This window comes from Choristoneura fumiferana, chromosome 2 (assembly GCF_025370935.1).
Source record: "Choristoneura fumiferana chromosome 2, NRCan_CFum_1, whole genome shotgun sequence".
NCBI classification, from domain to species: Eukaryota; Metazoa; Arthropoda; class Insecta; order Lepidoptera; family Tortricidae; genus Choristoneura; species Choristoneura fumiferana.
This window is the reverse complement of record NC_133473.1, coordinates 9,309,149-9,322,420: the sequence shown is the minus strand read 5'-3', so window position 1 is coordinate 9,322,420 and position 13,272 is coordinate 9,309,149. Positions and strand designations below refer to the sequence as shown.

Here is a 13,272-nt window from a genome sequence, read left to right as displayed (position 1 = left end):
ACTGAATTCATACTACAATCGTGGTATTGTTTTTGTATGAGAGTTCCGACTCTTAAAAACGTAGTGATTATATACTCTTTGAAATGAACGACGCAAATGCATTCATCCACGATTCTCGTCTTGAGGCCGAGAATCTCACGGCTTACATCCCTTCATTTTCTGTCACACGTATGGGCTTAGTCCGGGGTATTCCAGCTCAATGGTCCGATGAAGAAATTTTAACTAACATTACTGTACCTATTGGATGTGGGAATGTTGTTAAGGCGAGGCGACTGAACCGAAGGGTGACTATTGATGGTTCTGTCACATGGCAACCTTCGGAAACTATCGTTTTGACTTTTGACGGACGTCATCTACCTAAACATGTATTCTCTTCACGGCCTGTAATCTACGTATAACGGATCGCTAGTGGTAGCGCCATCTTGTTTTTATATCAAAGTGACAGATAGCTGTACCTGTGTGCGCGAGCGCTTTACTTGTGTGCGTAGGCGCAAGCCGGCAGCCATGATGCATTTTTTTATCAGTCACGTTAGAGTGTTGATCGAGTGAAGTCGTTGTGCTTATCCTCTCCGCTTTTTCTGTGACTGAGCCTACGAACGGTTCTTAGTAATATTTGCAAAATGTATTACGAGTGCTGTGTGTGTAAATCTTCGCGACAGGACGTTATTTTACACCATTTCCCAGCCATTGAGATAAGACTCCAAAAGTGGTTACAGTGTCTAAATCGTGATGATCTAAACAAATTATCACAAGAGCAACTTTCGAAGATGTTTATTTGTCAAAAACACTTTGAAAAACGGTTTATTTCGTCCAAATCACGTCTTTTAGTTGCAGCATATCCTTCGCTGTTTACTGAAGACGAGATATCTAGTGGAATACCATCTCAGGCGAATATCGATACCGGTAAGTTTTGAAAATACCTATTAGTATATTTTATTAACAGAATCTTATCTTAGATTTCGTTAAGAAAGTGTGTCTCGTATTTGATTCGGAATACGTAGACATTACCGATTCTGCTCAACCTCTGAAGATAAAGTTGTACAATGAGCTCTAATACAGCAAAACTAAGTAAGTTAACAAGTAAATGAATCGGAAAATACTAAGCAAAATATTTTATACCCAGCTCATATTCTATAAATTTAGTGTAAGTATTCTTAATGTGATGTTCGGATCTGAGATGTGGGCGCTAAGCTTTTCAGCAAACTTTTCTGTTTTTTAGAAGCTTTTCTAGTAAGACTGAAGTAGAAATGAAACCTTATTTAAATATGTGTATGTTTCATTGATTTATATATTCCTGTTACTTTCAGAAAATGTGGATCCTCTTATGGAGCATAATTACTCGCGTAAAAGACACCTTGACCACACATACTGCAGAAGGGAACCACTAAAAGGTATTTTGTTAAAAATTCTACTTACATTTTTTCTTATTTTTCTCTTATCAATATTGGTTACGAATCAACCAAATTATACCTAGTTTTCAATTATGTAAACACTAGCCGTTGCCTGCGACTCCGTCCGCGTAGTATTCGTTTATAGCTATCCTGCGGCAAATATGCAATTTTCCAGGATAAAAACTATCCTATGTCCTTCTTGGAGACTCAAACTATCTGTATACCATATTTAATCTAAATCGGTTCAGCAGTTTAGATGTGATTGAGTACCGTACTTGTTAACTTGCAAAGTCTACCAAGCTACCTACCTAGATTACCTACTGGTAATAATAGAGATCAAAACTTAATAGACAAAACTCTGCACTGCATGTGGTCCGACATGCGCTTACCCGGATTATTGAATGTACCTATATTCACAGATCATTTAAACAGGACTAGACGTCATGGTGTGAATGATAAAAGGGTTCCTTTTTTCCTTATCAGGAAGAAATACTTAACTATCCAAATAAGGAAAGAAAATTTTGATAGTCTTCATATAATCTTGTATGTCATTATTACTATAAATTCAGTACCATTTATCTTATTCCAGATGTGATTGCTTCAACGTCTAGTGAGAGCCCAAGGTTATCAGAAGATCCAGTACCTAGCACTAGCTCAGGTAATTGTTTCTTCATGTTGTATATAGTCTAGTAGATACAGCCGCACTCAGTTCTTTTGTGAGCTTGCCTTTGGAATCTAAAAGCTTAATGGTTACTTGACCTGAAATGTATATTTCAAAACTAAATTATTATTATTTTAAAATTTATGATGGTGTAAGCATTCTACACTTCCACTGAAAGTAGATATAGTTAGTGTTTAGTTAGGACCCCATACATCCCTATATTAATATTATTATTTTTTGTAATTTTTCTTTAATTGTATACTTATTGTAGTTTTTAAGTATTTTATTTGTAATTATATTATTATGAAAACATGACTTTCTGCCAACTTTCTTGCAGCACATTCTTCTTGGCAATGATGGCGCCCCAATATTTTCTTTCATTCAAGCCTTAGGCTGCGTTTCTACCAGAGATGTGCGAGGAATGTGTTTTTCTTGAACCAATAGAATCGCTTCATTTATCTATCCTCGTACAGCACCGCTCTAGTGGAATATAAAATAAAGTACAACAACATGCATAAAAATAATAGAAAACATTATTTAGAATCCAAACCTAACATATAGCGTTGTCTGTTTATAGCAATCTCTGTAACAATGGAGCCCATTGCTTCATCTTCAGCACTCGAGAGTTATCCACTGCTGAACACAGACAACCGGCTAGGATTGCAAGAACAACTCGTTGCCGCTGAGCATTCTGAAAATTACAATCTATCACATGGACCAGCTGCAGGTTAGTACATAATTTCGAACCTGTTTTGATCCATTTTCATTTTGAAATTAACACGCACACATAACCGCTCGGCACCGGATCGGCGCCGCTTCACGTCATCTGCTCTCCGTTAACCTGGTGTCAACTATACGCAAGCACGTAACGGGTTTCCGTACCTCAGTACCCCCGAGGTGTCTGCGTGGCTGCGGCTAGGTGACATCGCGAATCGAAACAGCCGTTCCAGAGTTTTGCGCTTAGCAACACATTTTAAGATTCATTTTTACTTATATACATTTCTTGATTGTTCTTTCTTTCTATGTACCTGTTTCTGTATCGTTTACTATTTATGGTGAACAATAAAGAGTCATTGTATTGTATTTAATAGTTTTGTTTGATGTCCTTACCTTAAAAAAATATATACTGTTTCAGGTTCGAGTAAAATCCGAAGTGCCAAAGGGACAATGCGCCGCAGAAGAAGATTAATTGAAAAAATAACCAATATGACACCGGAGTGCAAAATAATTTATGAAGAGTTTAAGAAGTCAAAACAACAGGTGGATTATTACCGAAGAGCTAAAAGAGCCATGAAGTTCAATAAAGAGGAGTCTTTCCAAAAATTAACTCAACACATGAACCCATATGCAAAAAAAATTTTGAAAATGCAAATTAATCTCTGCACAAAGAATAAAAAGGGGCGCCGATTCACTCAGGAAGAAAAGTTAATTGCTTTGTCTATCATGAAACAAAGCCCGAAATGCTATAAATTTCTTCACAAGATATTTATATTACCATCGAGGTCAACCTTGAACAAAATGGTGACAAAATTGAAGATCGAATCAGGAATCTGTCCTCAAGTATTTGAACTGATAACAAAAGAGGTTTGTACCTTGTTGATTGCTCATTGACACTTTTGTATATCTCTTCCATAATACAGGTAGTCCAAAACATAGCAATAGTCTTTTATGATGCAATAGAAAATCAATACAATACAATAAAATACAATAAAATTTCTATAGTATTTATAATTAAGTAACTTAAACACAAAATTGCGTCAGTGGGAAACGACACAACACTATTATCACTAACGCAGATAACTACTGTAATGGGGAGTAAACTACAAGTGCATATCTCTCATGGTGTTTATTATCCCGTTTTTGCTTGATGGGGTGACAAAATATTCAAACTCGCATTTTATAATATTAATAGGTAAATTTAGTACCCAGTTCAAATTTTAGGTACTTATTATGAGACAGTCATTTTGATCTTTGGGCCATTTAAAGTTATTTAAAATTGATAGACCACTTATTTGGCTGATGGTACGTGACAGTAGTTTCTAATTAATTGTTGTCGTCAATTGACATAGCAGCATAGCATATACATATATTATAAATTACTAGCTTTTGCCCGCGGCTCCGCCCGCGTGGAATTCGGTTATCGCGCGCTGTTCCCTCGGGAACTGTGCATTTTTCCGGGATAAAAAGTAGCCTATGTCACTTTCGGGCCCATAAACTATCTCTATGCCAAAAATCACGTCGATCCGTCGCTCCGTTACGGCGTGAAAGACGGACAAACATACAAACACACAAACACTTTCGCGTTTATAATATTAGTATGGATGTTTTCAGATTCAATCATGGGATGAAAAAAAGAAGATGTGCTCTGTGGTTTTCGACGAAATGTCACTGGAACCTGGTTTAACCTATGATAAAAATAAGGACACAATCAATGGGTTAGTTGAGCTCAATAAAAAGAAAAACGACTTTGCTGACCATGCCCTCGTCTTTATGTTGAGAGGTGCTGTTCACAAATGGCAGCAGCCAGTGGCATTTTATTTTTGTGAAGGGGCAACTAAGGGTGCGGAATTGAAGAACATACTGAAAGATATTATTTCAGCTGTAACAGGGTGTGGATTGAATCCTATTGCCCTTATTTGTGACCAGGGTTCCGCATTCCAGTCTACTTTAAACAGTCTAAAGAAAGACACAGAACGTGATCAAATACTTCGAAATCAAGTGCCAGGTTAGTATATTTTATTATTATTATTATTATTATATAAATTATCAGGCAGGCAGTTGCAAGCAACTGATAGGTGCCTGTATCTAGCTGTATCTTGGTCAAGTATTCTTTGTATTGTTAATGTGTTGATCTATACGGTATTTACATTAGTTTATTTTACTACACTTTATTAAATTAGGTTAGAGAGAGACAGAGCTGGGCGTTAGTGAATTTCACCTATGTTTATATAAAAGCTATTGCTTGCGACTCTGCTTGGGTCTCAAACTGTTCTTGATTCTAAATTCATCTAAATCGGTTCAGTGGTTTAAGTACGAAGAGGCAACAGAAAGCTGGACTGGCCAAGTTACGCCATAATTATGCATTCAATTAAATAATTCAATAACTTTGTTTCTTTATTTCAGATGGGACAATCACGATGAGCGGGGTAAATTTACAAATCATTTATGATCCTCCTCATTTGATAAAAGGCCTGAGAAACAATTTCTTGAACAAAAATATTATAATAGAGGATAAAGTTTCAAAATGGCAAGATATTGTCGACGTGTACAAAGCAGACTGTACTCACACCGAAGCGAGACTGCTGCATAAATTGAATGACCAGCATGTCATTCCCGAAAAAATAAAAAAGATGAAGGCAAGTACTTGCAATTTACTAACGTGTAATGATTTATTTACACTGAAAATATTGTATAAAAATTAAAAAATGTAATGAGGGATCAAATTGTTGTTATCAAATGTAAAGCTTGTATGCACTTAGTTACGGTAACGTTAAAAATAATTTAATTTTTTTTTTATTCCAGGTCAAGAACTGTGTGAAAGTTTTTAGCCAAACAGTTTCTGCGGCTCTGTCATATACAGCAAATTTTTGTAAGTTACGCTATTTATGTAATCAATTTTAATTTCATCCACTAGTTAATGTATGCCTTTTATTTATACAATCTGAGGCAAAAGCAACATTAATCCAATTAAATTCTACGCAAAAACTTTTTGATGCATGTACAGTCAAGTGCAAAAATAAGTATCTATTCAAACCATTCAAAAATATGTTACTACGGCCTTGTTGCGTCGGAATAAGAGTCTGTGGTACTTATTATTGAAACTTTGAATAAGTTCATATTTTTACACTTGACTGTATCTAACCACCACCTCATACATTGTCTACAGCCTGTGTGTGTCACAAGTGTCGCAAGGTTACACACCTTTATTTGTGACTATTCTTCCAGTAAACAATGAGCATTAATACACATCCTACGAATAATATTATAAATGCGAAAGTTTGTGAATATAATATTTGTGGTCAAAATATCACGCACAGGATTTATCACGCTAATAATACTAGTAATACTTGTGACCACGGCCACTGTAATGTTGCCGAAACGTCGAGGTAAATATTACTCGTGTGTGTTAGCGTGATAAGATAAGTCCTGTGCGTGGTATTTTGACTATGAGTGAAAATCACGAAAGTTTAAGACGTTATAATATTTGTGTTTGTATGTATGTCTGTTACACCTGTTACGCCTTCACGCTAAAACGGCAGGACAGATTTAAATGAAATTTGGTTTGTATAAGTAACGCTTAAGCTATTTATCCCGATATTCCCACGGGTTCGGGATAAAACAACAAAATCTGCATGGCTGGGTAGTTATGAAATTTGATAAGGTTGTTTTCAATGCAATGTCAACGAAAACACAATGTAACTTTTAAGAATTTTTACGGGAATTTTATTTTGTAACTCCTTCATACTAATACAGCTAGATGAATTTGGATGAACTTTGGTATGTAGATAGCTGATATCTCCATATTCCCACTTAGTCTCAAAATTGCAACCGCTAGTATTAGGGCAAATGTTTTACATACAGCATTAATGAGTAAAATCCCGTTATTTCATTTGAACTGCTTGTTCAAACATTTTACGTGTGTGAAGCCGCGGGTAAACACTAGTAATAGAAATAATCTAAACTTAGTATTTTTGCGTCACGACTTTTGAACACGCTATTCTTTTTACTTTCAGCTCATTATACTGACGGAAAACCGGTCAGCAGAACTTTAAAAAATACAGCGGAGACTGTACTCTTTTTTGATCAGCTTTTTGACAGCGTGAACGGAGCAACAACATTGTGCAAGAAAAACAAAAAAGGCAAATTTCTCAGAACAGCGGTGACCACCAAGTCACCACACCATAAATTTTGGAGAGAAAGCATAACAAAATTAAATAGCATGAAATATATAACAGGCACCGGACAGCAAAAATCTGTGCCCTCTCTCAAAAATTTTGTTGTCACAATAAAAAGCTTAATGAAGCTGTGGCAGTCTCTCAAAGAGAAAAATATTACAATAATGCGGCCAAGATATTTTAATTCTGACCCGATAGAAAATTTTTTTGGCCAAGTTAGGGCTTATAATTATAGAAACAATGACCCTAACTGCCACAGCTTTGTGTGCACCTTTAAATCTTTGTTGGTGACAAGGGTGATAAAGTTCCATAGTGAAACTTTTAATTGTGAGGATGATTCGGCGGACCAAATTTTTAATTTACATTTACTGTTTGACGAAAGAGACAATCAGAATGTCGAGCCGGGTCATCCCAGAACTGTATCATATGGAACGATTGTGGAGCAGGCCCGACGAGAACGTTTAAATGTACACTCGCGGGCCTACACTGCTGGATGGGTAGTAAAAAAAATTTTAGAAAAAAACAAATGTAAGCAATGTAAAAAAAGTTTTACATCAGAGCAAAGTCCCATACATTTATGGATTAGCCAGCGGGAATACAATTCGGCTAAAAAAAGCCTAAGCTACCCATCCGAAGCTGCTGTGAGGTGTTTCGGCACAGTCGTCAAGGAAACAAACGAATTTTTGGAAAGTAATGCGCACAAAAATAATATTTCAGACATTATCAAAAAAAATATTTTGACCAAAAATTCTTTCGAATTTATTGACTGTGCCGAACACAACACAGAGATGCTCCACAATTTTGTCACCCTAACAGTGAGATTTACTATAGCAAATTGGTGCAACACAATCAATAAAATATTAAAGGGCACAGATATAGTCCGCCTAAATTGGCAAAATTTGCCAGAAATGCAGAACAAGGCATACAATAAATTTAAAAAAAAATTAAAAAATAAAAAAATCAACAAATAATATCGATATTTTATTTTACTCCTAATACAGCTCTTTGTATTTAGATTGATAGTGATATCTAAATACCAATAAATAAATATTTTAATTTCGAAATTGATCACTCGACTTCTAATGCAAGTGTGCCTTTAGAAGTTAAGTGATCAATTTCGAAATTAAAATATTTTCTTAAAACAATTCCTCATCTGCTAGGTAGCATACCATGGATGTATGCCGATCTTTCCCTAGACCTGTAGAAATTGCGAAAAAAAAAAAACGAAACGTCATACATCACCAGAGATACAGATAAAATATAGTTGTTTACTGATGAATTGTCTTGTTCCTCAGTTGGCGGTCTGATACGTAGTATCTCTAAGTAGTCTGTGATTCTCTTGTTATAACCAGTGGGTTGAAACTCCATACAAAAAATCTAAATGTATGGAGCTAGTGACTTTTTTGTACCAACCTCTCCAAATAACTTATTGGTTGCCATATTTATGAAATGATCTGTGTTTAGAAGATTTCACTTAAATTATAATATTTGCAATTCTTCACATTTTAAGCTGTGAAAAAAAAAATAAGCGGAAAAAAATATTACTAAGATAAATAATACAATATAAAAATAATTCTGACTGGATATCCTTTTTTATTTAAGTAAATGAAAAAAATATAGTTCTATTTTCAATTTTATATGGCAGCCCACAAACCTTCATCTGCTGCGTGGGAACGGACGCCTTCGCGAGATTTTGTGTTTACTGTTTGAATTTTCGTGTATTTTTGGTGTTTTGTTTTGTTAATAGCGTTGAGTTTGAGATTATTTCTCCTCTGCATTAACTTTTCTTTCACTAAAGTGCATTTATTCGAGACAGGACTCTAGTTTTTACCGTTATTTTCACGGCTGTCCTTTACTAAGAACCATTCAACATGAGGAGATGCGAAATTTGTGGTATTCAAGAAAAACATTGTGAAAAACAAAATGTTCTTTGCTAGATTTCCTCTAAGTGAACATGTGTAAGTAAAGTTACTGATAAATCTGATAATAGGTGTTTGAGGTTATATTTGGCTGGCCGACGTCAATTCGTATTATATAGTATCACGACAATTAAATTTTATTTCAGTTGTAAGCAGTGGGTGAAAGTAGTTGGCAACGAGATTTCACAAAAATCGAAACCCGGCTGAAGAAGAAAGCCATACCAAAATTGGGACTTCCCATGCCACCTCTTTCTGAAGAAAATTCTTGAAGGGTTTCCCCTAAAGATGGCAAGAACAGCCAAGGTAAACACTTTATTTTATTTTCAATTTATCTCTATTGCAACTTGACTTACTGCATCTTATAATAATAATAATAATAAAATAATAAAAGATATTGATTTAATAGTTTGTTTACAAATTCTACATAGGTACATAACAAATAATAAGTACAATCAAACTATCAAAAGGGAAAGCGACTCAGCTTATGCCTGCACCTTGCAGAACAAAGTCCCTTGGCTAACAGGCGCTGTTTTTCAGTTGCCCCATAAACCATAACCCTAATAAATACCATCAATACACATGCACATATTTTTTTTACATACAATATATGTTATAAATTAATTTGCTTCGTCATCAATAATAATGCTAGGTATTTTGAGTGTATAGTATAGTTGCCGGTCAGAGCATTAGTAATAGACAGAAAAATTGGCTATACACACTATAAGTTAGTGGAAGCTTCTGGCTAAATTAAACTTTGTTTCAGGTTCAGCTTTGGAGTTGCCCAGTGTGGAATATTTACATGCACAGCCTTCTACAAGTGGTGCGCAGTGTAAAACTGACAATACAACAGGTAAGCTATCACTGATAAAAATCTATACCTTTATAGCATAATTTAGAATTTTAGAGTTGATCTGATGATAAAGCTAGCGGTGACCATAGGAACACTGTTAAACAACACAACTGCATCGAGTTTGGACTCGTTTGTCGTCTTGACGAGTATTTGGTAACCAGGGGCATATAGTACAGTCAGCAAAAAAAACTTATATTAGAAAGAATTTTCAGAAAAACTTATTGAACTGTTTACGGAACCTTTCATGTACAAGTCCAACTCGCACTTGATAATTTTTTCTGTATTGTCTGTGTTTATGGTACACTTCATGTAATAACACTCCTCTTTTTGCGTTAGGGGTTAAAATAGGTTGAGCTGCTTAGTAGTTAGAGGAGATAGAAATGGATATGCATACATACAGGTCAAAATATAATCCTCCTTTTGGGCTTCACCAGAATCGGGTAAAAACTACAGAATTAATTTCATTACATTTGGCATGGCAAGTAGATTGTTTATCAGAGGTATACAAAATTATGTATTGTCAACTAACTCCAAGATCACCTTCATTTCATTTCATTCATTTGACAAGTAAAGACATATTTGACAATAAGGCAAGAAATTGTAAGAAGTTGTCTAGGTAAACATAGGTCATTGACCTGCAATATGACAAAAATTGGATTGTGCGTACCAATTTTATTTTATCTTGCATTAGTTAGTGTAAGCTACTGGCTAAATTTAACTTTGTTTCAGGTTCAGCTTTGGGAGTTGCCCAGTGTGGAATATTTACATGCACAGCCTTCCACAAGTGCTGTGCAGTGCAAAACGGACAATACAATACTACAATACAATACTTGTGTAACGTGAAACTGTATTTACCTATGTAAAGAAAAACAGATCCATGACATGAAAATAAATTATTATTAAGAAAAACAACTTTTTTTTTCTTTAATTCGATCATTTAATTAATAAAAAGCGCACCACTACGTGCCGTTTTTTGACAATATATCGATAAAAAAGCACAACACTATGCTGTTTACAATATCGATAATATCGACTGTTCCTAACAACACTACTTGTCAATGTGACTTTTTCTGCCCTGTTTAGTCTGTGCAGTTCGTTTCTTGATATTGGCACAAAAAAGACACTGAATTCATACTACAATCGTGGTATTGTTTTTGTATGAGAGTTCCGACTCTTAAAACGTAGTGATTATATACTCTTTGGTTATAACGCAATACCTGTAGAGCTGTACATTTTCCCAACGGTGCAGTGTTTCAGCTGTTGCAAGTTCGGCCACACAAAAACTAATTGTAGGTCCAAGCCCAGTGCTACAAATGTGGACAAATGCATACAGCTGAGACCTGCTCCGTGGAAGAAGACAATGCCTTTTGTTATTGGTGCAGTGGCCCACATTTTGCTATAAATAGATCATGTCCGGAACATAAAAGGCAAAAAGATATTAAAGTTACTATGGCCAATAATTGTATCTCGTATGGAGAAGCTGCTAAGTGTCATCCACCAGTTAAAAATCTTTTGCAGATGTCCTTTTTCAACATAATCCCTCACCTCATCAACCTTCACCATCGAACCAACAAACTTATCGCAATAGTGTTGGAAATTTTCTAGACAAAGTACACCCACTCAGTCATATAGAAAAACAGTATTTGTTAAACCCCGAGGCCCTCCAGTTAGAACCAGTAAAGGATACGATCAAGTGGCTCACAATGCTCTGATTAAGGAATATGCTATTCCACCTCCACCAAATGGTTGCGCGCTGAAAGATTCCAACAATACTGATTCACAATCTCAATCTGTGGCTGAGGCCATAATAGCTTTAATTTCTTTGTTATCTAAATCTAACTTTGTTTCATCGTCCCACGTTGCCCCCTTGCTTGAAGCACTTGCTGCTACTATAACACACAATGGACAAGATAGTTCAGTGGAACTGTCGAAGTATAACTAGCAAAAACAAGACTTAATCTATCTTATAAATCAGTTTAATCCTTTCGCTCTTGCCCTCTCTGAGACATGGCTTAAGCCTGGAGCTCTGTTTAGAGTTTCTGGCTACTCATGTCTCAGAGAGGACAGACCTGATGGATATGTGGAGTAGCGTTACTTGTTAAGGATAATATAGCATTTTCAACAATACCTACTCCTCCACACAGCAACAATGAATGGTCCATTGTTGCTGCCATTGTAAATAACATTTGTATTGTCTCTGTATATATTCCTCATCCATCATCATTGATCTTCATGAGCTTGAACAAGTGATAATCTCCTGCCAAAACCCATCTTGATTCTAGGGATTTTAATTCCCAGCATCGCTCTTGGGGTAGTTCAGTTTCTAGCAATCATGGAGAACAAATTTTAGATATTCTCGATAGTCATAATCTTTGTGTTCTCAATAATGGCTACCCCACTAGGCGAACTGGCCCTTTAGAGGCCATAAGCGTTGTGGACTTATCTATTTGTTCTGCTCATCTTTCATCGTCATTATCCTGGCATACATTAGAGTCATCCCATGGAAGTGATCATTTTTCGATTTTAATTTCCTTTCCTTTTACTATTCCGTTGCTTACAAGGCCTAGCCCCATGCTCAAGTACAATTTAAATAATGCAGATTGGAAAATGTTTAAAAGCGGCGTAGATAAGAGATTATCTGATCTCCCCAGTATTGATGAGGAGGATCTAGTTACTTCCTCGGCTGCCCTGGCTAAGATAATTACTGAAGCAGCTGATGAAACTTTTCCTGTTAAAAATAGTGCATCAGGTAAAATTTTCTCCGCCTTGGTGGGACTTGAATGTTCCCAGTCAATTAAAAAACGAAAGGAGGCTGAGAGACGTTATTGCCACTCAATGACCAATGAAACTTTGAATTTACATGCAAGTTGCAAGAGATACTAAAAAGTTGCTGCGTAAGAAAATATAAGGTATGGAAGCAATTTTGTCTGTCACTTTCTCCTAATGTAAAACCTTCCATAGTATGGAATAAACGTGAAAAGGTTTAGATCTGCATTTAATGACCTCCTAGACAAATACTTCCTCCTAATTTAGCTCAACAATTCATAGACCAGTTAGCCCCTGCATCAGTTCCTGAAGGGTATGTTTTTCAGCATTCCTCTATTCCTCCTAGCCCTTCTTCTCAATTTAGTCTAGGATCACCCTTCCGAATGGAGGAGTTAAAAGGTATTTTAGCAAAACTAAAGGATTCAGCACCAGGAGAGGATGGTGTACCTTATTCCTTTCTTTCAAATGTTAGTGACAGTATTCTTTCTTATTTCCTTTCTGTCATAAATACAGTTATGTTTACTGGCACTGTTCCTGAGGCATGGAGGTCTCAAATTATAATACTATTCTGAAGCAGGGTAAACCAGCTAGCGATGCATCCTCTTATCGCCCAGTTGCCCTATCTTCAGTCTTCGCAAGGTGGCGGAGCATTTGATTAAAAACAGGTTAGAGTATTTCATGGAAAGCAATCAGCTTCTGGCTCAAAGTCAATTTGGCTTCGCAAAGGTCGGCTTGTCATGACATTTTTTTGAGTCTGGCAATAATAACGTCCGATATCCATCTAGCATTC

General features: G+C 35.9%; 1 protein-coding gene across 1 annotated transcript; it reads left to right on the top strand.

Annotated features, from left to right (window-relative positions):
• Positions 1-387: 387 nt before the first annotated feature.
• Positions 388-7,876, top strand: LOC141442629 (uncharacterized; the record flags this gene model as incomplete). Its single annotated transcript, XM_074107655.1, is given in 9 exon segments — positions 388-903; positions 1,308-1,391; positions 1,981-2,049; positions 2,630-2,779; positions 3,188-3,636; positions 4,384-4,777; positions 5,176-5,408; positions 5,575-5,641; positions 6,786-7,876. Coding segments are annotated over 9 exon segments (2,820 nt in total), but the record flags the coding sequence as incomplete, so codon positions are not given.
• Between the last annotated feature and the right edge of the window lie 5,396 nt (positions 7,877-13,272).